The sequence below is a fragment of the Channa argus genome, chromosome 16 (genome assembly GCF_033026475.1).
Source record: "Channa argus isolate prfri chromosome 16, Channa argus male v1.0, whole genome shotgun sequence".
NCBI lineage: Eukaryota > Metazoa > Chordata > Actinopteri > Anabantiformes > Channidae > Channa > Channa argus.
Genome location: NC_090212.1, coordinates 8,310,001 through 8,337,954, shown reverse-complemented (window position 1 = coordinate 8,337,954; position 27,954 = coordinate 8,310,001). Strand labels below are relative to the sequence as shown.

Below are 27,954 nucleotides of genomic sequence, written 5' to 3'. Positions count from 1 at the left end.
ACACATTACAGAAGTAGTGCCTATGTTTTTACTTGATAACATATGATTATATAACGCCATATTTTCTTTATTCGTGTCAGTAGGCGGCGGTAAAGCATATACGTTCTTTTCACACCGCCAAATAAATACAGAAGAAGAATGTCGAGTTTTGTGAATACAGCATCGTATCTTTCAAAAAGCCCTTAGCTTTGTTTAGTTTATGTTTTGACTTCTGTGCGATGTTTTTTTTTTTTTTTTTTTTTTTTTTTGGTTTGGATGGTATCATCATTTATTCATCACAAAGTGCGAGAAAATACTTTAAATACTAATCTCGTTTCTACTTCCATGTAAGATGTGAAGACAAACGGAGAACTATGAGGAGTAGATTTTGTGCTTTGAACGACACAGCAGAACTACAAACGCGTTTCTCATACACTGAGAACATCACCCACTTCGAAAGGTAATTTGATAGCAGCTACTTTAATGGTGTCGAATCCAATCTAACTTGTTGTTGTCGGAAGGATTACTAAGAGTGGTTTGTTTTGTTATTGTATGCTAACGTAACGCAGCTTGTAGTTGTTTGCATAGTCTTGTTTATGTTGTTTCCGCCGGCTAGCAGATCCAGTCCAAGTACATCGATGCACTATACCTCGTCCACATTTAGCGAAAAGCTCAAATCCTAAAATTGTGTCATTTCAGGTCGAAGACACTGTTTGAAGAAATCCGTGCCTCAATTAACAACAATGAAGAAGACCGCTCCTTTTGGAGGCCTGTGCTCCCATGGGGTGGTGTCTTTACCATCAAAGCAGGACGGAAAGCTATATCATGTACCCCCCTATATGTCAAGATCAACCTAAAAAACACATGCACTATTGATGGCTTCCTCATGATTCTGTACGTGATCCTGCGGGAAAACCAGGGTTTTTCAAGGGAGCTGTCCGTCTTCCTGGGCAAGCAGTTTGTGGAGTATTTCCTCTACCTGATGGATTCCTGTGACTACACCACAGTGAAGATGCTCTGGATTTGGGACAGGATGTCTAAAAGACAGTACCGCTCAGAGATCCATCAGGCAGCACTGGAGATTGACCTGTTTGGTAATGAGCACCAGAACTTCACAGAGAACCTGGAGAACATCATGTCCACCGTGCAGGAGAGCCTTTGCACCAATTGGAGCTGTCCAGCCCGCGTCCAAGACTTCATCAAGACTACAATCAACATCAGGTATGTGCTGACAGGCAGTGTCATAACCTGTTGCTACGAAGTGAACTTGATGCAGCAACTGCTCTCTTTATCTGGCATATTTGCTTACGATACTTTGTAACTTACGATACTTTGTAACTTACGATACTTTGTACTTGTAACTTTGCAATATATTTTTGACTTAGTATCGTAAGTCAAAAATATATTGCCTTAAACAGAACTCAGGTAGACTTTGTCTTAGCTTTTCTAATTTATGTAAGTAGGAATTCACTTCATCTTAAAGTTGGGTACTTTTTATTTTTGTTTTCTTACCATTTCACACTGATGTTGCCTCCAGCCCTCCTCATGAACTGCCTCACCGAGACCCTATTCAGTCAGCTGTGGACGGGTTTTTCTGCCCAAAGCTCCTACTCTGCTCAGAAATAGGGTGAGACATAGTGAGAGTCAAAAATATAAAATTGAATATGAAGTCTTATTCCACTTCTTTGACTAATTGATTTTTCTTTTGTTGTTGGTAACAGATGTGATGGTCTAAGGGAGTTCTCTCAGAGGGTTTTCTGCCATGGACCCCCACCCTTTGTCATTCTCAACATGCAACAGTGGAAGTCGGAAGACCTGTCCTATGTTCCATATTACCTGGCGCTCTGCCAGCATAGGTATGCAACATCAGCATGCTTATCCCAGAAGGCTATGAAGTTCATACTTAGGCCACGCTGTGGTGCAAACCAGTGTTTTGATTTGCAAACTTCTATTAATTTGTAGAACTTCTATTAAGCTTCATTATATGGCCATTGTTTTAAGCAAGTAAGCAGATGTGTTATTAATACAATATATTAAATGTTTTGACCACCCTATTTAAAATAAAGGGGCCAAAACTTAAGAACTACCTTTTCTTATAATGCACTTCAGTATGACTCCACTACCCAATATGATCTCAATAATAAACAGAGAGTAAAATTATGATAACATTGTAAAATTGAAATTCATGGTGGAGCTGCTATATTGGATTGCATTAGAGTGTACAGGTGTACCTAATAAATTGACCAGTGAGTGTACTTAGTGAGTGTTAAAGTCACCCAACATTATCAGCAGGTTATGAAAAATAAGAAAAGGTTTATATACAGCTACTAAAATGTGATGGAAATATTACCCACTTGATAGATACGATGTAACTAAACTGATTAAAGCTCAACCTGCAAAAAAAGCAAGTTTCTTGCTACAGGCTTTGTGCCAGCAGGATAGATTTAATTCATGCAATGTGTTTTTTTCCCCATTTACTACTTATTAAACACATTTGACCTTAAAATTTTCTTGACAGTACAGTATAAACAAAATTGTGTTAAACATTCTTTTTCACAGGTATTTTCTAGAGGGTGCAACACTCTTTAACAAGGAAGAGCATCACTACTCTGCAGCCTTCCAGATAGATGGCTGCTGGATGCACTATGACGGTCTAAGGAATGACAATCTTATCCTGTTACACAAGCCACCAGAATTCCTGTCGCTGTCCTCTCTGGTCTACATTCGTGCGTCTGATAAGTGAGCTCATCACCAAGCACTAAAGTAAAATCATTCATCCACCCTTCATAAGATTATTTTGTCATGACCCCATGGATGGCATTACTATACTGCAATCGTAATGCATACGTAGAATTTTAAATAATTTCCTGTCATTTTCTTTTTCAGTTAATTTTAAGACTGAATGACACAAGCTCCATTTCACCTGAATGCTTGCAGATCTCTTACTGTGCAGAAGGGAAGTTACCTCTTGTGTGGGCATGCTTGGAATCCAAGAATATAATGGACTATAATAGTTCTGGTTTGATATGCATAAATGTGCGTAGTGTGCATTACCTGCCACACAGGAGATTCAAATGACTTTAAAACTGTATGGATTTCACCAAGAGTGTGCAATTCCTTTTATGAACTGTGGTATTTCACTTTTCAAGTGTCTCCTTAGGTTTTGATTTATGCATATCGGCCCTTTCCCAAAATTAAACTGGTGCTTTTTCTAATTACTGTGGTTTCGGGATTAGAATCAACCAAACTAGCTGAAGGGTAATCCTTAATTTTGTTAAGATGTCTAAATTGGAGGCAAGTTTTTAACAAAGTTACTGAAGTTTTAAATACATCTTGATGGCAGTCTAGCATCCATCTGTTTGACACTACTAAATATTACCTGGTTTTCCCAGGTCTCTTAAACTGGTAGTATGCCCATACAGATAAATCAGGTTCAAGCACTTTATCCTGCATGCGCTACAAAAAAAGTAAATATGTACATTTACATGTAATTTTTATACTTAGAAAAAAACATTACTGTTATCACACGGTGCCTCTGCCAAAGAATTTGTTAAAGGAATCCTCAAGCTTAAATTCTTGACTACGAATCATTTTCAATGGCTATTTTCTATGCATAAAATGTCTTTTAAATCCCAATAAAATATTTTGAAGTACATGCATAGTAATTTATTTTGTTCCATGAATAACTATAACAAGAGCCACGTAAAAGTAGACGGTACCCTTTAAGGCAGGCATTTATTTTAAACTGGGTACAACTGCACCACACAAACTGACTAAAATGTACGTAAAACAAATCAAAACATGACAAAGTGTGAAAAGCTACTGTTTATACACCTAACGTTATCTTGTACTTCCAGTATTAAATCCACAGGATATAAAATTCAAGATCATCGCCTTACTTTCTCCGGACACATGATGGGAAATGTAAAAGAAGCAGTGATCATTTTGGCTAACATTGACATCAGTTTTAAAAGATTTTTCTTTTAGACAAACAGTGGCAGTCCATGGTAGGTGTTAGTCATCCATCTGCTCCCTTTGAACAAGCACTTTGGTGAAAGTGGTGGCAAAAGCATGACATTGGTTAGGCTGTAATAAAAATGCATACAAACCCTTTGAACATCCTGTCTTTTTGCAGATTCACGTTTGCAGTTTTCATCAACTTCTCCAAACCCCAATAAAGTAGTAGTTTGTATACACCTTAGAAATCAGGACACTGTACATCGTGACACTGATGCTAGAAGAATCATGGCAGGAGCACATAATTACGCCTGTGTGATTTGTGCTGTGGCTTTAAAGCGACTAGCAAAATCTATTACATGACCCAAAAAAAAATCAAGTTACAGAAAATAAGACTAAATGTAATATAAATTATAAATATGTCATACACTGCTTTCTAAAATAATATTACATATTTGCAGAAATACAAATTGGGTTGCTTATGCTTTACCCTTTCAAAATAAACCTAGAAAACTGACAAAGACTCTTCAATGAACCAAGTCTCACCAGTGACACCCTGACCAATATGCAAGGCAAACATCATTAAAGTTAACACATCAAGTTTACAAGATTTGCATGTGGCCAAAAACAAAACACTAGTTTGGCCAACTGTGAATTAGCCTAAATTAATGTGTAAAACAAACCAAAAAAAAAAAAGTTGGATGAAGTCAGTGGTGTCATTGGATGTTTCCTTAGACATACCCATAACCAGCAAACAGTGAGAATTGATTGAGATGACATAGGGTTCTGTTACAGCAGCGCGAGATGCCTTGGCGTTTTTTAACAGAGAAACACAAAACATGTTCTTCCACAGAGGGAACAGAAATCTTATTGCAATATCTAAATGCCATTAGCCTAAATCAAAACATATGTACAAATTATAATATGTATCAAAGAGTTTGGTAAGTGCAATGCAGAGCTTGGTTAAAGTGTGCAAACATTAGTGCACAAAGCAACTTAAACTAGACTTTTAACATGAACAGTGAATCAACAAGAAACCACACATGCCTTTAGTAGTCTTCTCTATTCCTGTGCATTCATTGACTGTACATCAGTTAAACACTCGAGACTTGGATTCCGACAGCACTTTAGTCTGCCAGTCTGGTTTCTCTCCCTGGACACAAAACTGGTGACAGTGGCAACTTGGCCTGAGTTGGCTAGCACAGCCCTTGGTGCTTTATTGTCTGTCCATTTGACAGCATGGAAGAATGTTTTGCTAACACATGACCATTAAGAAAGAGGAAAAAAAGTTTGAATCCTTACAAAAGGGAAGTTGTTTCTATAACTAAATGTGGGTGAGATTGGAGGAAAGAAAAAAAAAATGTTTTGGCACTTTACATGAAGCTAAACTGATCAAATTAAATCTGAGCTTACAAGCAAGACCGTGGCCACATGAGGATCACATTAGGGGTGAGGTCAGTGAGTAACAAGCAGGCATCTGAACCAGTCAAAAGGCAGAATTTTAACAATGATAGAGATTATAAACCAAAGCTAAACAACTATTTTCTAAACATCATGAAATTGTGAGAACAGAAGTTTGTGGTTGTCCAACCACAGATTTTCTATTCAGCAGGTCTTTGTTTTATTGCATGGTTCAGGGCCATTTTTAAATAGATGTTAATCCACATAATGAAGTGACAAACATGGAATGCAGTAATGTAATAGAGGCTGAACAAGGGTTGACATAATTGAGTGAGGCAACACAGACAACTGCTGAATCCTGAATTCTAAATATAGCACCAGTTGGTATTGTGTATGGACCAAAGGGTGAAAAGAGGGCCATGGTCTATTTCAACTATTGTGAAGAGAACTAAGTGCATGACCTGACCTTAGGAAGATGTAACAGAAGCTAGAACATGGCAATTTTTAAATGGTTCCAAGAATGAGGCTGAGAGAAGTGGCAAATGCTCTCTAGAGAGTTTGTCATTCACCTCTATGCTGACCCTTGGAATCATACACACGCAAGACCCAGTGCAGAAAAACATTTACAGGCAATGCACCAGAGGATATATTCATATCTATTTACATTTCATTTAGACTATTTACAACCGAGAAAAAGGCAACACACACACACACACACACACACACACACACACACACACACACACACACACACACACACACACACACACACACACACACACACACACACACACACACACACACACACACACACACACACACACACACACACACACACACACACACACACACACACACACACACACACACACACACACACACACACACACACACACACACACACACACACACACACACACACACACACACACACACACACACACACACACACACACACACACACACACACACACACACACACACACACACACACACACACACACACACACACACACACACACACACACACACACACACACACACACACACACACACACACACACACACACACACACACACACACACACACACACACACACACACACACACACACACACACACACACACACACACACACACACACACACACACACACACACACACACACACACACACACACACACACACACACACACACACACACACACACACACACACACACACACGTCTTCTTGTGCTGGTTACTGCAACTGTCCAGTAATGCTTTTTACAATGTTGTATCTCCTCTTCATCTCTTCAGGTATGTTTGAACTAGCCCCTCTGGCCAGCCAGCTAGCCCTGCACATTCATCCATGCAGAAGGCTCTCCCTACTCTTCTCTAGTGTTAATATTGCTGTACAGCATGCCTCTGCACCTGGAGGATGAATGTGGGGAACGAGGAGGCCAAAACGACATCAACAATAAAAAAAGGGGGGGAATAGTCTTATTGTCAAAGTTTTCTTATTGGGTCCTAGCTGACTGGGCCATGGGTCAAAGGGCAGTTAGACCAAAGTTACAACGGCAATACATCATGCCGCTTGAGTCCAACCAGCTGTCTGAGATTGGGTCATAGCGCTGGACAGTATTAAGGTAGGATGATCCAGAGTGACCTCCCACCACGTAAAGGTAGTTGTCCACTATGGCAGAGCCCACACCTGCAAGACAAGGATAATACCTTGATGTGTGGCCATTTACAGGAAATCACAACAGGTTCAAATATGACCCCATGCTAACTAAGGGGTTTATATACAATATCATATTTTACAAGTAGGACACACTCACCAGTGCGTGGTTCATTCATGGGGCGACACGCTGTCCACTGGTTCTGATGTGGATCATACCGCTCTATGCTGGACAGGTGTGATACTCCGTTGTGTCCTCCCACCACAAATATGAAACCAAGCATGACACCTACTCCAAAGTTGATCCTCTTGTCTGCCATGGGGGCTACCATTTCCCAGGCATCCTTGCTGGGGTCATATCGCTCCACACTGGAGCAGACACAACAACAAAGAAAATAGTTTTAAAACTACTTAAATTAGTTACTGCTGATATCACATTGTAAAGCTCTTTACAGCTGCTTAACACACGAGAGGCTTAACGCTATGATGGATTATCCCTCTAGGATTTTGTGGAAATTTTTGCGACTTGCTGCCTAAAATGCGTGATTTTGCTACAAAATTAAAAATAGAATTGTGATGCATGTAGCGCAGAATTTACAGGGGATTGGTTACGATCACAACATTGCAAATTCCTTGAGGAAGGGATGCACACTCTGAAAGTAGCACACTTGCCCCACATGGAGTTTTATCCTAATATAGTAGTTAATTGGAGCAATTTGCTTTAAATACAGTACATTACTTTAACTTCAGCCAACACAACTCCATAGCCTCCAACTCCAACCTTAAGTCTAAAACAAAGTCTTAACTAATTTGATACTGCCTTGCAATATGCAAGAGTATAAACCACTGGGAAAATTGGAAAAAGAAGTCCCAAAAGATTCTTTGTCCTAACAAATTCTCCTGAGGGGTTTTGGGAGTCAAGGAAACAAGCAACAGACACGCTGCTCTCTAGAGATCCACAGCAACAACTGAGGTCTACCCACCAGCACACAGCCAGTCACCCTCTCAATAAATCTTTAGCAACCACTTGTGTTCTGACTCCTATTCACCCATTAACAGCCCCCTGGCCATTTTCTCAGCTACACTTGGCATCCTTCACTTGATTGCCAATTCTGTTTAATGACTAATAAGACCTTGAGAGAGAGAAAATCAGGTGAGGAGGTCTGAAATGGATCAAAGACTCTTTTTACAAAAGGTGTGGTAGAGCACCACAACCTTTGAAAAAATGGCGATGTTGGTGACTTGTGCTGCTGTTGTTAGCGCCTACAAATAACATTTCACAACTGGTTTAAGGCATGACAAGGTTTTACAAGAACCTCAATAATAAACACACATAGGATAATCACCTGACAGTTTTAAATAAATAAATAAATTTATATTATTATTTAGGGATATTTAACTCGGTGTACATTAGCACACACACACCTTCCATTTCCCCATAAAAGTATTACCTGTTCATGTGGGCTGGGCCATAGCCCCCAATAGCATACACCATGCCATCGAGCACAGCAGTGGCAAAGCAGCTACGGGACTTTGTCATGGGTGCCACAGGCTGCCACTCCTTCAACTTGGGGACATATTTTTCTACTGACTGGAGGTAGTACTGGCCATCATAGCCTCCCAGGGCATAAAGTTCTCCAGCCAAAACCACCACTCCAAGAGTGCTACGGCACTCCGCCATTCGCTCCACAGAGGACCAGGTGTTGCTTTCAGGGTCCCAACTCTCCACTGTGCTCTCATGTCTCCGATAGCTAATTCCCTGTCTCATATGTGTGGCAATGCCTCCCACCACATAGACCTTGTGGTCCAGCACTGCCACTCCAAACTCATATCGGGGCACACTGAGAGGGGCGAGTCCAATCCACGAATCTGTCTGGGGGAAATACATTTCCATGCTGCAAGAGGAAGACAAATATCATCTGAAAAGACGATTTCCTTTCAGACAAACACAGAAAATAAAGATAATGCACAACTTTGGAAATTGGAATTCTCTAAAGTTCCAAAAATATAATCTAGACATGATCATTATTACCTTTCTAACGTAGCAAACAGTCCAGCCTTCCCTCCAACTGCAAGGAGCACCTTTGGTGCACATCTGGGCCGTGCTGACAATACGGTTTGATAGGATAGCCGGTGTTCAGGCATAAAGTGATATTTGAGAGCCTCATTGAGCAAGTGCTTGCATGCATGGTCATCTCGTATAAGGTGGTTGGCTTCATATAGGCGAGTGAGGAATTTTACACTGAGGAGAGGAAGGCGAACACAGTGCAGCAGCTGAGCCAGATGCTGCTGTCTCTCAGTTATATCATATTTTATCCAAGATTCCAAGGCATAAAATACAGTTTCCTCTGTGACCACCTTAAGGCAGTCATTGGACACAATTTCATCCAACTCTGCCCTTGTCAGTTCAAAAAACTCCTCTGTCTGACAAACTTCCTCGAAGTTCTCACAAATGAACTTAGTTGCAGCCAGGCACAGGTCATGACAGCCATATGTCTCTGCAAAACGAGAGATACCTATGCAGTTCCCAGCATCCAGCTGGCTCTCTAAGAAAGAGCAGCACTCTTTAAGTACTAGCTTAACCTGAAGTAAGTTGGCAGCCGGTAGAAGAGATTCCACAGTTTCCTGGGAGATAAACACTGTGCCAGTGTAGGCATACTCAACAATGGCCTAGAAGAAAAAGAGCAACTGTCATAAAAGAAAAAATGTGATGTTACAACAATTAATCTGTACAGGTTAGATCTGCTGCCCCTAGGCATACCTGCAAAGCAGCCTCATCAATGCACTGAAATTCCACCTCAGATGTCTCCTTTTCTGACAGGTTGCCTGTAAACATGGCCTTGAAGTAAGGACTGATGCTGGCCAGCACCACTTTGTGGGCATGGATCTTGGCATCCCCCACACGCAAGACAATGTCACATAGTTCATGATCCTGCCGCAACAGCTGGAGGCCTTGCAGCAGCTGCTCTGAGTGAGGCCGTGTTAGACTGGCAAACATATAAGACTGGTCCTGCTGTTCCATCTGAGAGCAGAAAAACAAATATCAGTGCAGTATTGACATTTTGTAAATGCTAGTGATTTAATGGATTCGTCTGATTAACTAACATGTGACTAACAACTAATGGAGATAAATCCTCAAATCAAGTGTCATCTGCGAGTCTCGAAAAAAAAAAATAGCCTGTGCAATACGATGCACTTATAACACGTTCAGAAACATGCCTGTGCAGTATCACGAATTATGGGACGTTCTGAAGTGATGCATAAGTTATTCCGACCTGTTTTGTTAGCAGTGTACTGGACAAACTAAAGAAGCATGATCTGATCCAATGCTAACGCTGCTTAAAAGTAAACCACTAGTATTGTAGAAAAAGCATTAAAAATAAAATTTCTTCAAGGCGGCCGGCTAAATACTGTCATTGATGTAGAATGTATAACATTCTTTTATAATCGCATCAAGTATTAGTTTGCTGACTGGGCCTAGATTTGATTTATGAACGGAGGACATGGCCATATCCAAACTCGCTAGCTAATGTTACCTTGTATCACTAGAGAGCTAATGCGCGAGCTAACACCGTAAAACCAGTAAACAGTTTCCCTTACACAGAAACAGTTTTACACAAATACCATTATTATTACAATAAAACGATTATCATGCGCATTTATCGTCTCCAGCAAATACCCTGTACCTGCATCTCTGTTTCATGGCACTGCAGTCAGCGCAGGTTAGCTGCTAAAAATAAACACGGTTACTGTGGCTAGCTGCATCATTGATTGATATACAGTAACATGGCTGACAGATACAAAACATGACGTTATAACTAGCTGACAGATAATAATGTTATGTCTACACATAGAGGGAAACATACCTGTAACCTATACTCCGTCTGATCTGCCGCTGTAATCGCTGATTTTGCAGTGGCGGAGTTCAGCAGCGACGACTGGGTACCCACAAGCAGCTATCAGGAAAACAACCCTCTGCCAACCTAGTTAGAAAAAGCTTCAGAGCAGCTCTTATAACAACGCACTGTCAGCGCAGCACACTTACTTCCGCTGCTTTCAAAATAAAAGGTTGTGTACAGTATTTATTTACGAGGAAGAGCCTTTTGCAAGCGACAAGCTCAAAAATGTGCTCATGGTTATGAACTTTACCTGTTTGTATGAGGAAGTATACGGATGCGCACTACATTCACAATAATGTAATTACAAGATCGTGATATTATATTTATGAGAATTTACCATAAGACTACTTCTTTCCGGAACATGCATGAGAATAATTATACAGTATATATTTTTAAGATTTTTCAGTATCGAACCAATAGTTATCTGGACATTAAATTTGACACAGCAAAAATGAACCGTACTTAAGTACTTAAAAGTTCATAAAAATGTAACATATGTTAAAAAAAACAAAGCAGTCCAAAGCACCACACTGCAATTTAAAGGTGAAACATGCTCATTAATGTGACCAGATTTAAACATTGACAAGAAAAATTATGTTTCCTTGTGCTCTCTAGATACAGGGAGACGAAGTGCAACTTTTTCATCGCATTTGTTTCCGTTTCCGAATGGGTAACTATTACATTTTGGTTTTGTGCTGTGTACTATTGACTGCACAGGTAAATGTCACTGAATTGTTTTTAAAAAAAAGAAAAAAAAACTTGGTTACTCTCAGGCAAGTTCTGAGAACTTGGTAATAGTTGTACGAGTTCTGAGATCACAACTGTGGCAGAAACACTGGGGGCTGGAAATCAAGAAAGTAATTAGACAGTTCTGTTTTGCTTTGGAAATAAAATAAAAAAATAATATTAATGTCATGTCACTATTAAATGAAATCCGATCCAGGTGAAACACATTTTCATATGATCTTTAAAAAAAACATTCTGAAGCAAAACAATGCAAAATCAACAATTAATTATATTTAATAAGATAATTTGAGGGGTTTTTATGTAAACTCTTATACAGCAGGTTTACAAGACATAATAGGCTATTTCCAAATTTAGTAAAGTAAAAATTACATAAAACATTTGTACATTTGATTCTGAAATATTATCTGTGACAAGTAAGTACATGTATTCAAGCAACTGTATTTAAGCACATCTGGTAACGTTAAAGCTTGAGTATTTACAATTGCTTTACTTTACTCCAATACAATTTAGAGGCAAGTAGTTATTATTACAACCTTGTATTTCACAGCTTTGTTTACTGGTTACTTGCAGACACAAATTCTAAATACTGAACATAATATTTTATATTAACTTTCTGTGGGTTATAAAATCACCTGTTTTCTTTTCTGGTCCACATCTGTAGCTAGCTAGCTAGTCTGTTAGCTGAGTTTTTTTTTTATTGTATTAATTACTATATCTTTTCTTTGATGCAACAGCATTGAATAAAAATAGTTTTTGTTTAAAATACCCGATGCCAAGGGAAATGTAATTTCTTATTGGAGTAATTATAATTGTACTTAAAGAAATTTTTAGAGCATGTACTTCGGTAAAGTTGTACTGAAGTAATTTTCAAAGCAAATACTTGCACTTTTACATTAGTATTGAGTTTGTGGCGTTTCTAAATACACCAAATGTGCGTTTAATTAGCCTAAACACGCCTACTACTTACTGGTTTCTGTAGCCAAGAACTCTTTTCTATGAGTAATTTTTTCGTGCTGTTTCTAGAGTGGACATTTTCAAATGTGTTCATTTCCAAAAGATTGTGCATGTAGAAAATAGTTTGTGCTGTTATGTTTCATTTTCTGGGCTTTCAACCAGTCAGTTTCATGACTATTCAGGTCAATGCGCTGTAGTCCTGTAATGATGATACCGCCTGGAGAAGCGAACTGGAATCTCGCGTCACCATGGTAGCGCTCAGTTTGCGACGTGTATTCGCCATTTTGCTACCTCGGTGTATGTGTGTTAGTAATGGGAGGTCCGGCTCGTTTTAAAGATTCCGCTCTTTTGACTCGGCTGCCTTAAAAGAGCCGCCTCGTACGGCTCCGAAGTGGCTCTTAATTTAGTATCACTTGTAGCCTTATATTTTAGCTTCATTTAGAAATTTAGAATGGTTTGTGTGTTGGTAAGCAACATTCAGCATTTACATAAAAGGCTTTTTTTATGCATTTGTTTGTTACAAAAAATACCCAGTTACTATTGTTTAACATTTTAATCAAACCTTTAAACGAACAACTGCACATCCACAACAAACAAATAAGATAAATAAAGCCCGCCCTTCCTTCTTTCAAGTAATGGTATGATAGCATGTGATTGGGCGTATCCTGTGCCCATCAAAATAAAGTCCCGCCCCTGTCTGTATGGATTCTCTGCAGAGCTCAACCTGAGCAGCTGAAGATTCGGCTCTCCCTTACAGGAGTCGGCTCTTGTGCTCACTAAAAAGAATCGGCTCTTAGAGCCGGCTCGTTCGCGAACGACACATCACTAATGTGTGTGGGAGTGTGTATGGGGAGACTCTTCTCGATGTGAATACCTCTGTAGCTTCCAAACGTTCAACACCCCAGACAGCAGCTAAAACAAACGGTGGAAATGTCTGTACTTAGATCACCGTAGCTGCCGCAGCGTGACGTGGGAACGATGTAACGGTATATAGTCTCGCCCAGCGTCACCGAAGAGGAGCAGGAGAAATGCAAGGTATGTTTTCTGGGTGTTTTTATAACTTTCCTAGCCCAGTCAGCCAGCACTAACCACCAACACAGTTAGTTAGCGGAGTAGCGAGTTAGCTTAGCACCCTCTGAGCAGTGTTGCAGTTAGCTAGCTAATGTTCCCAGCTAAGGAATGAATTCCTCTGGTTAACGGTAACGTGTAGTCAGGGATTGATTGTAAGCCGTTTGAAGGTAGCACTTATTACCGTACAAACAGTTGAAACAGTTATTCCAACTGTGCATAACGCATTGCACGATAGTATCATGTTCTCTACCATTCTGATGTAGTAGCTACCTGACAGCCACAAATGATTTTGTGCATGTCCCCGTGATTGATAATAACGTGAAGGAGCGATAAGACACTCCCTCTGTTAACTGCGGTAAAGTGAGCCGTCGTTTGTTCGAACACGCTGAAGCCAGCCGCCACTAAGTTTTGTTGCGCCTTTTCCCCCTCCGTGCTTACGGTAAGGGTACTAGAAACGGCCAATAAGAATGCGTGGGGACTCGGGGAGTGTTGCACACAGACAAACGCAATTATTTATTTATTTTTTTAAATTGATTGTATTTTATTTATTGACACATCGTTTAAATATGACAAACATATGTCTTTAACAGAGCGCACGATACAAGTGAAAACACGTTTTATTTCTGAAATATCTTCTTTGCTGATTATTATAATTCAGTAATTCAGAAATTATCAATAAACCAATTTTGAGTCGATGAATTATTAAAAAAATAAAGTTAAGGAAAACTCCCCCCCCCCAAAGCCGCATTATAAATATAAGGGGCCTGATGTTTGGATGCTTATAAAAGCTTTTCTTCATAGGTTATCTGAAACTTTCAATCCATTCTTGTTTAGACCGATGTTCACTATAACCACATCAATTTTGAAGGATTTGTTTTTTACTCTACAGTTTGATAATAAACTAAAGGGAAAATCCTTTAGTTTGGATGGTCATACATAGGATTAAATAGGACATACTTAAATACATTTTTGTTTAGACCAATGTGTGTTATCACCATGCCAACGATACACACACACTTTAAAAAAATATATATATATTTCCAATACTGAATTATAATAATCAGCAGGGGAAATACACTATTTAACATATTTATATTTTTTACTGGTTTTATTTGTTCTGTTAATACTTATAATTGTCATATTATATGTGTCCTAACACAATATGTTAATAATAAATTCTATCAACTACGTGTAATACTGAATTATAGTGAATATGTCTTATTGCAACAATATCCCCGAGCCTCTACGCAGACTTTTTGGCTAGTCTTAGTAACTATACCGTAAATACGAGGAGAAAGCGCAATAAGACTTTGGCGGCTGTCTTATCCGTATTACAACGACTCACTTTACCGCAGTCCCTGGTATTAAAATGTGTGTGTTACGTGGCTCTGTGTTACATGGTTATATATAACCAAGGCTGTCACAAAGCTTCTTTGCATTCTTTTCACTGTAAGCAAGTGGGACTGTACTATGGTTGATTTTATTTTTTGCGTCCACAGGTTGACACAGTTTGTTTTTTGTTTGTTTGATTTTTATCACCGGCCACTCAGGATGACAGCATCAAGTAAGGAAGAGGAATATCATTGTCCTCACAGGATTGTGTTTGCTTTTTTGGATTCTCAGATTTAATTGAACCACATTATCATCAATAATGATACCTGGATTGATCTCCCAGGAGTTACACAAGCAGCTTCTGGACCCAAAAAACTACCAAAATCGCACAAATGGGGTAGAAGAACTTAAATACATCCTCTCAGAAGTTGATATTAAAAGAGTCCCTTCTGATAGTATTGAGAATTTCATCAGTTTTCTTCCTCAACTTCTAGATGACAGCAATTTTAAAGTTTTGTACTGCACCTTACAGGTTTTAAATGTACTCATTCAGAAGCTCGATACAAGAGTATGCACATATTTTAAACAGTTAGTCTTAGTGGCTCTCAAGGCCCTAGGGGACACTCGCACTATCACCAGGAATGAATACATGAATGTGTTTCGACATCTGATGAAATTTGTTGCACCGCAACAAGTATTAGATCTTGTAATTTTTAATTTGAAACACAGAAATTCCAGAGTTCGGGAAGATGTCCTTAACATCATCATGGCAGCTATGCTCACTCATCACAGGAAAGATTTCAACATCCCCAAGCTTTGTTTTGACGTTGCACCATATCTCGCAGACAGCAAAAGGAAGGTCCGCCATGCTGCCCTCGAGCTGTTTGCCCTTTTAGACTATTGCCTTGAAACTGGGGAAAAGAAGCCTTTGATGAAAGCTGTGGACATGGTTGAACTCAATGCTGATGCAGAGGGTCTTATGGCAGCTGTACAGGCAAGAAGAGCAAGAAACGTCCTTCCAAAACTCTCCTTAGAAGGGATGGTGGAGTATGGTTTAGTGGTGCCTGAACCAGGACAGAGGTGCTCACTGCAGTATGGTTCAGGAGCTGATCTGGACTGGGTGATGAACGGAAGATGGGTAAGCAGTGCCAGAAGCCTCAGAACTGAACCGAACTGTGACCAGTTATATGGCTGTGGCAGTGTAGGCCCTCTTACTGATGACCCTCCACTTCAAAGGAGGATCGTCAGTGCAGGTAAAGGGAAAAACAAATTCCCCTGGGAATTCTCCACTGAGAATGACCAGCAATCCCATATACCCAATGGACAGGGCTCTAAACAGGTGGGTTCCACATCACAATAATCCTACCATATTCAAATGTATCTTGTTTTGGTACTTAAGCCTTTTTCCTTTTTCAGCGAATGCTTTTTACCAGCCCTTTCAATCAGTGTATAAAAAAACCCTACAGCGTAGAAGATATTCTAAAGGGTTGCAGGTGTAAAATGATGTCCTTTTTAGTTGTCATTATTAACATTAAGGAAGGTTATATTGCTGCAAAAATCAATGTTCACCATGGACTCTGAAATCCATACCAGTTAGAAATTAATCAGTCATTGGTTGACTACCTGCATAGAGGTTTGTAGAGGTCAGGCAGTTATGTTGTTTTTAACCCAATCGGTCAGCAAGTCTAGATATTGCAAAGAGGTAAATAAAAGAATATTTGTTTGTATGCTTTATTTCTCTGTTTTGTTTGTTTTTTTGTTGTTTGTTTTTGTCTTTATAACATGTCTATAAAATCTGTGGTCACAACCATTATTACCTGTATCACTTTTGCAAGACTATAGAGAAATCTTAAATGTAACACTTTCTTCAGAGACAATTTGGGCAAAGATGGCTAAATATAGATACGTCTCTCATGACACAATGTGGATGGACTGAAGCAGACAGGCAGCGTTTAATCTTCTAGATCTTATGCAGAGCTCTGTGATTGTTGATTGACTTCTATGCTCACAGAATTTCTAGTTGGAGTCAACTCAGTCACCCTGAATATGTTCCTCTCCTTTCTTTATAACTGAGAGAGGAATAGATGGGTAAACTCAAGGATCACTTCCTGGAAGAGATGCAAGAGGTGACTCATTTCCCAGGAAGGTGACACTGTTACTGCAAAGATAAGCATCCTATGTCTCCAGAATAAGCCTTGAGACAACCAGGGTTAGGGTACTACTTTGTGGAAAGGATTTATTGTGGAACAAATTATGTTTTATTTTTTTATCTAAAAAAACCTTAGACATTGTCTCTCTTCTAATAATGTCATTTGCTTGTAATGTGTGCTGTTGTTTCGTGTGGTTTTAATTGGTAATATTGTGGTCTGGAAACTTCAGCTTAGTGCCTCCATTTGACACACCTTCTGTTTACAACAGTGTCTGTTTCCTAGCAACCCCATTACCACAAGGCACACCTATTAAAGGGGGGATGAAACATGACTGGTAATATCACTGGGTTAAGTTAAAGAAATGTTGCTTATTTTCTGCTGTTGTGTTGATTACAACCACGTCAAGTGCTTTCCAGTAATGTGATCAGATTGTAGACTGTGTGACTAACCTCAACTACTGTCTTTCCCCTTCGTGTCATTATTCTCTCTCGCTCTACTTCAGTTATTTATGTTTCATGAGAACTGTTCACATCTTGTGCATTAAGTCTCTTTACAAAAGCAGAGACCCACCCAAATATCAGTGCCTTTAATTTAGGAGACAAAATATCAACTACATCCCTTTGTTCAGGCCAGTGGACAGACTTACAGTGAGGCCCCTGTAATGTTTAGGGATTGTTTTACATGATCAACTTTGAATGTCTTTCTGCGCTGCTGCCGTTGCTTATAGGTGACCAGTGAAGATTTCCTTCCCAGAAAGCTAAGTCCAGAGACCTACATACCCAGTTTCAGTAAGTGCAAATATTTATTTCTCTTAACATTACTCTTGCATTTTTCTCATGTGCAATTGTTACAGGTCTCCAACAGCAGTGACCTGTAGACAGATTATGTGCCCTGTTTCAGGAAAAAATAGAGACAGGAGACGTTAGTTGTTTTTGTTCAATCAGGCTGTTCTGTCTTTATTAAACAAGCATTTTGTTCTCATTTCAATCATCTGTTTTGTGTTTGTATGCACATTTCTTTCTTTCATAATCATTTTATTCAACATGTTTCTAGTAATATACATTGTGATTTCCATCTCACAAATGAATATACTCGAAGACCACCATTCTTTTGTGTTCATCCACGGGAGGTGGCAAAACTTTGCTTCAAAAGGCAACTAACCTTAGGCTTCAGACTACTCAAATCCATTTTTATGACACTAGCCTGTTTTTGTACAGGAAAATATAAAGACAGGAGATGTTAGTTTTCCATTCAATCAGGCTGTTGTCTGTCTGAGAAGCAGAGGCCTAGTTTTAACTAGCGCTCACTTTGGTGAATACCCCACCTGGTCGGGTAATGTAGTATTAGCAATATAGAGCTTGGCACTTAAAACCAGTGTAAATATATAAAAATTTTGCCTTGCTTACACAGAAATACACACAGTTAGATCCAACAATTGTGACAAACCATTTGTGGGTGTCACACGATGACAAATACTGATAACTGGTTGTCAATGTCAAATTTAATTGATGAAAATAGAGCAGGTTTATATTCAATTAACATACTGAGTCACTCTACCACACCAAAATCCTTAAGGTTAGCAGCTTGGACAGGTAATTGTCAAACCATTCTCATAACATCCTATAGGAGACAATTATGCAAGATGACTCACCAGCTGTTCAGATATCCAAATCTTTCCCAGTTAGTAAAACATATAAATCTATTGGGTTGCATTATATGTAACTTAAGATATATTCTTGGTAGCATTTAATATTTTGCACAGCTAGAGATTTCGTAAAATATTGTAATTTTATTAGTGAAGATGATGAAATGTTTTTGTTAATATTAACAACCTTTCCTCTACAATTACTGAGTAAACAGAGTCAGTCTAGAAACAAAATATAACCAATTTGTAAGAGGATTGTTTAGTCCTAAAGGGTAAAAGGATATGTCATAAAGAGCAATATGCCAGTTTTATACCCAGCGTAACAAATGTGTACCATTACTGCTGTTGTAACTGTAGCAAACAGCCTGTCTGCAGTCAAGTCAATGAGGTCTGGCCACCAAATATAGGCAGTGGTATGCAGGTTAAAAATGGGGAAAAGGTTAGACTAGTGAGCTTGTGGCCAGAAGCTCACCATATATTTTATGTCATTTAGACACCTCCTCATATGAGGATTACTAGAGTAGTATGTAGTGTTGTAATTGAAGGCACGTTTTGCTTTGCATGATATTTCCACTCTTGTAAACAGCACTGTGTAAATTTTTTGGCTTTTGTACAGCTGTGTCTGATCACCTTCATAGCCGGTCTACATGTAAGTCTGTTCTCTCAGGGAAGACCAGGTTTAAAACGCTTCATCTTTTGGCTGCCATGTTTGCTAGCAGTATTTACCAATCATCATAGTCATTAGTGTCATTTCTCAAATACCTTAAGTCTTTTTTTTTTTTTTTTACCTGAATCTAAGCACTGTTCAGGACATAGGAGGATATTTAATCATGCATAAAGGTTACGGAGTATCCTGGAAAGCGTACAGACAAAGTATTTTTAACCATCATATATGTTATTATAATCTTTACTATTACAAGTATTATTGTTTTTGTTATCTACTGTGAATGCTATATAAGATAGATCTTTACTGGTCTACAGATGAATTGTTAATGTTATGTTAACCTCTACTTGTGAATTGCCTGTTAGTTTATAGCAAAAATTGATTTTCCTTTAGGTTCTGCAGAGCCACAGAAACCACAGCCGTCCAGAAGGAGAGACTCTCCTTCACGCCTCAGGAGAAGTGGGAGCCTCAACTTAGATCATGACATCTTTAAAACCACCGACTTTTCTGACCCCGATATTTGTAAGAAATAATCAACAAATAATTATTAGCTTGATTTCCCCCCCACATACACACATGCACACACACAAAGAAATCCATCTATTTAAAGCTCAGAGACTTTGCATACAGGTTATAAATAAAGAATTAATGACTAAGGAAGAACTTAAATGGAATGTTTTAAACATGCAAAACATGCCACTTTGCTGTGTTTATTTATTTTTCAAATTATTTTGGTTTGTTTCTTTACATGTAAATTTGACAGTGGCACCAAGGGGACACATGCTCCCAAGAAACCCCAGTGTTGAGCGCACATTTTCCCTCCCCTCTAATCCCAACACATCTGGTTCCTTCCTATTACCCTCCTACCCACTGGCTACAATTCCTGGAGGTATGCTTACTCCAACACTGTCTCACCACCATGCAGACTCCTCTGTCTCAATGTCCAACACCTGGCCCAATAAGAGAGACCACATTCCTCAACCGCAAGACTCCAGCCCCCGGAGAGACAAAGCATCAAAGGGTAATAAAGGAACACTATAGTCAAAGTGGACTTTGTTTGTCTGATCAATGCAAAACGTCTCTCGCTTTCATATTGTATCCCCAGTTGTTCTATTCCTCCATGTCTTGATCCCTTCAGGAGACAATCTCTCCAGCAGAAGCTCTCCCAGGCCTTTTCGTGCCTCCCTTGTGAGCTCTCCTTCCACTTCGTCGTTCAGACGGGCTCTTAGCAGCACCAGGGCAACCCTCTTTATCCCTCCAGTTGTCCCTCCAGCAGAGCAGGCATCACAAACAGCTAGGTCCCACGATGGCCAGAGGTCCAATGCTCCAGACAGCCCACAAAATCAGAAGCTAGAAAAAGGTTTTCCTCTGGACACTGGTGGTTTCACTTTTGTGCAGGATTCTCTGGAGGATGATCCTCTTGACATGCAAGAGGTGAGCACAATGTCTGTGTGTTTTATTTAGAAAGACTCAGCTGGACAATATAGGACACTGTTTGTTCCAACTTGCAGCCTCAGCATGTGATATTCCTTAAGTAAGGAAGTAAGTTAACAGTATTTTTAGCACTGTCTGACTAAGCATGAAGCCTGTTTAGGGGGTTCAAGACTGGCTCCCCTAATATTTCTTTCCATCTGCCAATTTGTGTGTTTCTCACAGATGTTGAACTCTCTCCGCTCATTGCGCAACAGTGCTGCAAAGAAGAGGGCTAAAGTGAACATTAGCAGTCCAGATCCAGACAGCCCTGACTCCGCAGTGAGGTTTGAAATGGGTCTGGAATCTTCATCACATACCACTCCAATTCTTACCAGCTCCGCCAGTGAGAGTGGTCTTTCCAGTCTGAGCTCAGTCACTAACTCCAGCGTTAATGGCATCAAAACCAGGCAAAGTTTCATTTTGCTGTATTTTCCAAGTTTAATATTTTCTCCCTTCAGGTTTATTCAGTTAACTAAGTCTTCTGATTTGACCTTTGTGCAAATTTTAAAAAATCCTTCAAATTTCCATAATTTAATATAGCTCTTATGTAAGGACAGACATGTTGGAAATAATTTGTTTATTTAGTTAATTTTTTCTTGACCCTGTTAACTTTTGTTGTTGGTACATGAGGCATCTCAGATGCCTGTAGTTACACTTTAGTAAATGCTGTCACATTTTGTGACGCGTTTTAACAGTGGTAATCTGACACCCATCTGCTTTCTGTCTAATGATAAATTGAGGAATATTAAGAAGCATAATTTTTCTTTTGTTTCATCTGTCATCAGTCCCAAAAATGCTAACTCTTCAAGAGTGCCTTCTGCAAAAATGAGGTCATCTGTGTCCATGGACTTCAGCAACCTCAAAGGTATAAAATTACTATGTTTTTATTATTATCTTGCATTAGTCTGCATCTTATGTTTTGATTTTTGGTTTGTCAAGGGTTGTCACAGAGAAGTGACGTGTCTTCTGAGGTGGGTGTTGTTGGAGAGAAAGTGACTTACTCCAACGGAGCCATCAAAACTGAGGATGAGATGACAGGACTGTCCCTTTCCTTAGTCAAACCATCAGTTAGGGCTCTGAAGCCTGCCAAAGGTCACCCAGCAGTGATAATGGTTTTATCTCAAAATGATATATTGTACACTATCCTTAAATAATCAGTAAAACCTCTTTTAGGATCCCAGAGCTACAACAACAGGAACTCACCGAGGGCAGATGTGCCTGAAGGAATCATTGGAAGAGGTTAGTCGTCCCACATCTGTGTAGGTCATATATTTGTATTTTATTGTTCAGTATTTTTATCTTTTATGTATTAGCTCTCTGTTTTCATTTATAAAGAAATGGTAAAGCTCTTCCATCTTTACCACAGTCATTATTTAACAGGTTGGTGTCTACCTTTCTGGTCTTACATTTAAGTTGCCTACAAACCTCTACTTGATTCTTCTAGGCATGTTTGGCACTGCAGTGTCCTCCAGCCATCAAGGAGCCACCTTATCATTTGACCATGGTAATTTGGTGGCTAAATCCCCCACTGATCCATCAGCAGGCCTCCACAACCTTGCTCTTTCTGGCAGTCACTTAGATAATGATGACAGGTTATGTTCAGATGAGCCCAAGGTTCGTCACACTTTGTCCACTGGTAAATCATATATGGCATTCTCTAGGACATTTTCCGATACCTAAGTTCCCCTTTGTGTGGTGGTGTTTTCTACCAATGCATATGCAGGAAAGGGTGAAGAATGGAAGGTTTGGCCAGGATAAGTTGCAGCTGCAGAACCTGGGCAAGCAGGATGGGAGACAAGGGGACAGTGCACGAGACAAGATTCGCCACCGTGTCAGACAGATGCTTTCTGAATCACCCACAGAGGAAAACAGAGTATTAATCATCAAAGGCAAGGAAATCATAATCCGCTATTTTTATTATTGCCTAAGCATGTTCCTGAAATAAACTAGTTTTACTTTTCTGATATTTAAATTCACATATATAATATCCTAGAGCTTTCTTATCTTCCGGTCTAAATTACCAAGTTTTTTTTTTTTTTTAAATCGACAGCTTTTTAATTATAATATGCCATTGTAGCTCAGTTGGTAAAGGCACAGGGTCAGTGGGTCAATCCCCAGTCCCGGCTATATATGTCAAAGTGTCTCTGGGCAAGACACTGAACCCCCATCCCAAGCTGTGCAGTGCCGATCCAAGCCCGGTAGAAATTGGGGAGTCTTGCATCAGGAAGGGCATCCGGCATAAAAACTGTGCTAAATTAACATGTGACAATGATCCGTTGTGGTGACCCTGAAGTCACGGGATAAGCCGCAAGGACAAAACAAAAAAAACAAAACAAAATGGTCCCACTGGCAAAAAATACTTTGAGGATATTCATGTAATAACACAGCACAGAATACAGTTATAGTTTTTGATAGAACTGAAGTGTTGCTCTTTCCTGGTGTAGATCTGCATCTGAATGGCAGCACACTGACTTCTACAAAAGCAGACATTTCCTTTGATGAGTCCCCTGTAAGCCCCACCAGCCCTGCTAGTCCACCAGGACTACAAAGCCCCACTAAGTGCTGTACACTTCCTCACCAGCCAAGCCCACCCACAGTGCCACCCATCCCAAAAAACATGCCCCGGCTTAGGAGGGCTCCTAGCCTCAACAGAATCCAACCCTCGCTGTACCACAGCTCAGGTAAGCGAATCTAAAAACCAGACACTACATTCTTCACATGTCAAGCTCAATTGTATTTTAATCAAGCTATGTAATTGTATCTTCATTTTGTTGCTCTGTGCATATCTATGTATTTATGTTCTGAAACTGGTTTCAATTTATCATTTTTCCACTGCATTATGAGGTTTATTATGAGGAAAATTAACATTAATGTTAATTAACATTAACATTACTTTTAGCCACAATAGGTCAAGAAGACGTTTGCTTTGTAACACAAATCTTTGTTTTGACAACCTCCTATTAATGCACCTCCACCCACACATACTACTTGTTTTCAAATGGCTAGAGATGTAACATGAGACCAAATCTTTGTCTTTGTGTTGTGCTGTGTCTAATGGGCCATTTAGATGAGCTTTCTTCTGGTGCTATGGGTCATGAGAAAAACCTTTTAGAGCCTCCCGAGTTGTGTCCATTTTCCAAACCCAACCTGGCTCTGACACAGAGTTTCAATCTGCTGGACTCAGATGACTGGTGAGAAAAAGTCCTGACTGAAAAGTCAGATTTGGCATTCCAATAGTAATGATGTTATCTTACCTTATGTTAAATCTTATCGCTGAAGCTATAGATTTTGAGATATTGGTAGAAATCTTTCAACAAACGGCATTTGGTAAAGAGAATAAAGTCTAGACAGAGAAAAGTGTCCTTTTTCTTGATCCAGGGAGAAGAGGATCGAGGGCATGATGTTCTTGCGAAGTCTGGCCCACTACCACTCAGACACACTCCAGGGCAGACTTCATGATGTCTGCCTGTGCCTCATTCAAGAGGTATTATAATCATTGGATAACACCCACATCATTTAGAAATTTATTCATTATGCCAGTGTGTTCCATCTAAACTAAAAACTGCTTCTGTCCTTGTAGTTATAGTTAATATCTAATTTGCAGTTTCATTTGTAATAACACATTAATTCTTTGTGTTTTTGTTACATACAAGCTTTTCATTGGTGATTTAATGCTCTTGTTTTTTGTTATTAATAACATGCTACTTCTTCAGGTGAAAAATCTGCGGTCAGTTGTTTCTAGAGTTGCAGTGTGCACACTGGGTGACCTGTATACCCACATGCAGAAGGCAATGGACCAGGAACTGGAGGGGACCGTTAAAGCTTTACTGCAGAAGGCCGGGGAGAGTAACGCCTTCATTAGACAGACTGTGGATGCAGCACTGGATTGCATGGTCCAACACTGCACCCCCACTCGTAGCATCAACGCTTTGCTCACTGGGGGACTCAGGTCAGAATTCATGCCCCACATAAAGCACACAGTAAATAAAAATTTATGTTTTGGAATTCTTGTAGTTATTTTGGCACAATACATTTTACCAAATATTTGCTGAATTTTATTTAGTGATTGCTGATTTGGTTTCCCCTCTACTGATAGTCACCTCAATGCATTGGTGAGAAAATGCACTGCCCAGCATCTGGCCAATCTGGTAGAGAAGGTTGGTGCTGCCCGTCTTCTGTCTGGAGGTAAAGATCTCACTGACAAAATCCTACCTGCTGTCACAAGACTTGCTCAGGACTCCTCACAGGAAGCCAGGTATAAAGATAAACTTTTTTTTTTTTTTTTGTGGTGCAGCATGCTGCAGTTAGGTGTGAAAACACAGATTCGACTTTAACTTTACAGTTTTTTTTTCATGTAAATGTATTAAGTGTAGTTGTATTAAGTATTATAATGATTATGTTTTACAAAATAGGAACAGTACAACTTGCTGATTAGCAGATAAATCTTATCATAGATTGTGGAAAATTGTAGGGTCTTAAATGGTCAGTCCCTATAGTAGTTTGTGATGTTGTGAATTAATTAATTCAATCCCCTGTAAATTCTGCAAAACGTTAGAAATTAAAACCTAATGATCAACCAATGCAAAAAAATGCAACATGCATCACAATAATTTAAGAAAGCTGATTTAAATCTGGCATTTTGGGCCACAACAATCACCAAAATGTCAGCAAAATACTGGAGGGACTGAATAGTGTATAAAACACAACAGCTATTGGAAAAATACATGAGGATCCAGAAAATTTGGATTTGGTGCTTTTGACATTTTATGTTTAGGTTTAGTCAACCATAGCAGAGCACTGGATGAGTGAGGTTTTGGATATTGGTTAGCACATGCCAAAACATCCACTTGTTGACCAGAAAAATAGACTACAATGTACTGTTGTCCTCAGTTACAGTGTTGAATGTCGTTGGGACATGTACAGACCTAGGAATAGGAAAACAATACAACCGCTTCAATATAATGCATTATAGAAAATACACCTGCATTCTGGCTGGTGCATGATTTTGAACTGCTGAAATAATTACCTAAAACATTTTCTCCTTTCAGCTGATTTATGGACTTGATATCTGCAAAACCAAGATCATTGCACAATTTGCACAAGACAGAAAATGCCGTTAAAATCAGCAATATTTATATGTGGTATATAAATTCCTAATATTGTACTACGTTTTAACACAGGTACTTTGGGCGGCGAATGCTGCTATTCCTGTCATCCCATCCTGACTTTGACAAGATCCTGGAGAGATATATTCCCACCAAAGACTTGCCAGCCTTCAGAGAGACCATCACCAGCCTTAAGACAAAGGTACAATTTTTGTTTCCGTAGTGTGAAATTCATATTTTTGCTGGAAGTCAAACACTGTCAAATTGAAATTGTGGGTTATTTTAGGGTCTTGGTGAGATGCCCCAAGACACCCAGTCAGCTAGGGGTAGACGCTCTGTTCCAGGGAGTGGTACTGTCAGAGCCTCGTCTCTTAGTAGGGAGCCTCTTACTCAGACCAACAGGTGAGTGTGAAAATCACTGCAGCAAAGTTGCCTGAAAACACTGAATTCCACCTCATAGGCAGAGGTGTAGCTTTCACAAATTGCCCAATAAATGTGAAGTATGCTTTTCATTGTTTAGTTGCAGGTTTGTAAAGGTAATGCAGCTTTGTGTGATGTTTTTTAGTGCATTGTTTATCATCTACAGGGATTCCAATAACCATTACAGCTCCAGATCCAAAACACAGAGTATTGCAGACAAGACTGAATACATTAAGCAGATCTCAGGTCTGCTGGGTTCAAAGGACTTCAGAGAGAGGATCAAGGGAATTGACCAGCTAGTCGCTGACTGCCAGCACAATCCTAATATAGTGATCAATAGTATATTCCCCGTAAGTACTAGAATTTATTTAAAACCCTATTATTATGTGTTTGTTATGGACTTTGTTGTGGTTCTATTTCAATATTTAAAAAGGGTTTGTCTTCTTTCAGGTTTTTGATGCCTTCAAGGCCAGGTTGCAGGAGTCCAACAGTAAGGTCAACCTGTATGCTCTTGAGTCTCTACATACAATCATCCCGTTATTGAAGAACAACCTGTCCCAGGTAGTCAACATCCTAGTACCAGCGGTAGTGGACAATCATCTCAACTCCAAGAACGGTGCCATCTACTCTGCTGCTATTGGAGCTATTAATGCACTTACCTCAAATCTTGGTACTCATTTAGAATTGTTCTGCTAGGTGTAAAATTTGGTATTCCCTCTAATTTGGTTAATTTTCTTTTTTGACTTTGTATTTCTTTTTTCCTGTTACAGATAACATACTTCTACTTCAACCTTTTTGCATAAAGGCTCAATTTTTAGGTGGTAAAGCAAAAGTGGATCTTATTGAAAAAGTTGCAGGTATGCCCAGTGTAATCATTCTGAATATTATAATCAGCTTATTATGGGCCATCATTTGGTTTCACCCTGTGTTACTCCTGATTTTCCAGAGCTAGTGACAGATCTCTACCCTCGCAAGCCCCAGATGGTGGAGCAGAAAGTGCTGCCTTTGCTGTGGCACCTCCTGGGCACTTCCACCCAGAGCGGCACCGTTCATGGCCGGGGCGGCAGCATGAGGAGTGCTACCGCCAACCTTTGCCAAGCCCTTTATGCACAAATGGGGCCCAGCCTAAGTGACTGTGCTGCCTCCCAACCTGCCAATGTCCACAAAGGTTTAAATGAGGTCCTGAGGACCTTGCCGTAAAGGTAAAGCAGAATTCAAACAACCAGACATTGGAAAGACATTGACACTGACCTTACTTGAAGACAGAGATGTTCTACATCTCTATAGTGCCTGCACTTTTATATCAGTAAAGAGGTAGTCCCTAAAAATTAGGAACTCTAATTCTTATGTCAGTGAGATTTCCTCTGCTACCGAAGCATGGACAGTTGTAACATACTGACATCAGGTCCTATACATAGTCAACCTGCTCTCTTTGCACTTTGAAAAGGTAGCTCATTATCATGATAGTCGTCATGAGTTTTATATTTTACCATCCT

General features: G+C 39.5%; 3 protein-coding genes across 7 annotated transcripts in view; 2 read left to right on the top strand and 1 right to left on the bottom strand.

Moving 5' to 3' along the window:
- The first annotated feature begins 132 nt into the window (after positions 1–132).
- On the top strand, positions 133–3,634 carry c16h14orf28 (chromosome 16 C14orf28 homolog). 2 transcript variants are annotated; one of them, XM_067479446.1, is made up of 6 exons: positions 133–439; positions 679–1,200; positions 1,517–1,606; positions 1,701–1,835; positions 2,539–2,742; positions 2,866–3,634. In XM_067479446.1, exons 1-5 carry the CDS (start codon positions 354–356, stop codon positions 2,720–2,722), a joined length of 1,017 nt encoding a protein of 338 aa, XP_067335547.1. In that variant the 5' UTR covers positions 133–353; the 3' UTR covers positions 2,723–2,742; positions 2,866–3,634. The 2 variants fall into 2 exon arrangements, with proteins under 2 accessions (XP_067335547.1, XP_067335546.1); XM_067479445.1 differs by having other exon boundaries at positions 2,539–3,634.
- A 2,855-nt stretch (positions 3,635–6,489) lies between these two features.
- LOC137101827 (kelch-like protein 28) lies at positions 6,490–11,023 on the bottom strand. The gene is made up of 6 exons (XM_067480690.1): positions 10,865–11,023; positions 9,760–10,020; positions 9,031–9,668; positions 8,450–8,893; positions 7,159–7,367; positions 6,490–7,031 (listed from the first exon to the last, which is right to left on the bottom strand). The coding sequence occupies exons 2-6, from the start codon at positions 10,018–10,020 to the stop codon at positions 6,868–6,870; spliced, it is 1,716 nt and encodes a 571-aa protein (XP_067336791.1). The 5' UTR covers positions 10,865–11,023; the 3' UTR covers positions 6,490–6,867.
- Positions 11,024–13,335: 2,312 nt separating this feature from the next.
- Positions 13,336–27,954, top strand: part of LOC137101417 (TOG array regulator of axonemal microtubules protein 1) — a 14,936-nt gene continuing 317 nt past the window's right edge. Inside the window, exons 1-24 of one of the 4 annotated variants that reach the window (XM_067479836.1) lie at positions 13,338–13,633; positions 15,169–15,233; positions 15,731–16,340; positions 17,879–17,939; positions 19,854–19,982; positions 20,224–20,481; positions 20,599–20,894; positions 21,117–21,340; positions 21,719–21,798; positions 21,873–22,025; positions 22,107–22,172; positions 22,378–22,547; positions 22,657–22,822; positions 23,378–23,614; positions 24,001–24,124; positions 24,312–24,417; positions 24,647–24,882; positions 25,030–25,188; positions 26,114–26,240; positions 26,325–26,440; positions 26,625–26,808; positions 26,909–27,128; positions 27,229–27,315; positions 27,405–27,954. The exon at positions 27,405–27,954 is cut by the window's right edge and continues 317 nt beyond it. In XM_067479836.1, coding sequence (XP_067335937.1) covers positions 15,768–16,340; positions 17,879–17,939; positions 19,854–19,982; positions 20,224–20,481; positions 20,599–20,894; positions 21,117–21,340; positions 21,719–21,798; positions 21,873–22,025; positions 22,107–22,172; positions 22,378–22,547; positions 22,657–22,822; positions 23,378–23,614; positions 24,001–24,124; positions 24,312–24,417; positions 24,647–24,882; positions 25,030–25,188; positions 26,114–26,240; positions 26,325–26,440; positions 26,625–26,808; positions 26,909–27,128; positions 27,229–27,315; positions 27,405–27,658 — 4,026 coding nt within the window. In that variant the 5' untranslated portion in view covers positions 13,338–13,633; positions 15,169–15,233; positions 15,731–15,767 and the 3' untranslated portion in view covers positions 27,659–27,954. Of the gene's footprint in view, positions 13,634–15,168; positions 16,341–17,878; positions 17,940–19,853; positions 19,983–20,223; positions 20,482–20,598; positions 20,895–21,116; positions 21,341–21,718; positions 21,799–21,872; positions 22,026–22,106; positions 22,173–22,377; positions 22,548–22,656; positions 22,823–23,377; positions 23,615–24,000; positions 24,125–24,311; positions 24,418–24,646; positions 24,883–25,029; positions 25,189–26,113; positions 26,241–26,324; positions 26,441–26,624; positions 26,809–26,908; positions 27,129–27,228; positions 27,316–27,404 lie in introns of all 4 variants that reach the window. The other 3 variants (XM_067479835.1, XM_067479833.1, XM_067479834.1) reach the window with 3 other exon arrangements.

What these genes read in the sequence shown, in the direction of transcription:
- c16h14orf28 (XM_067479446.1), top strand. Translation starts at nt 354, where the DNA reads ATGAGGAGTAGATTTTGTGCTTTGAACGACACAGCAGAACTACAAACG. An exon ending in AACATCACCCACTTCGAAAG is followed by an intron (nt 440 to 678) that starts GTAATTTGATAG and finishes GTGTCATTTCAG; the next exon opens with GTCGAAGACACTGTTTGAAG. An exon ending in CTGGCGCTCTGCCAGCATAG is followed by an intron (nt 1,836 to 2,538) that starts GTATGCAACATC and finishes TCTTTTTCACAG; the next exon opens with GTATTTTCTAGAGGGTGCAA.
- LOC137101827 (XM_067480690.1), bottom strand. Translation starts at nt 10,020, where the DNA reads ATGGAACAGCAGGACCAGTCTTATATGTTTGCCAGTCTAACACGGCCT. An exon ending in CTGTTTGCTACGTTAGAAAG is followed by an intron (nt 8,894 to 9,030) that starts GTAATAATGATC and finishes TTCCTCTTGCAG; the next exon opens with CATGGAAATGTATTTCCCCC. An exon ending in CATGAATGAACCACGCACTG is followed by an intron (nt 7,032 to 7,158) that starts GTGAGTGTGTCC and finishes CTTGTCTTGCAG; the next exon opens with GTGTGGGCTCTGCCATAGTG.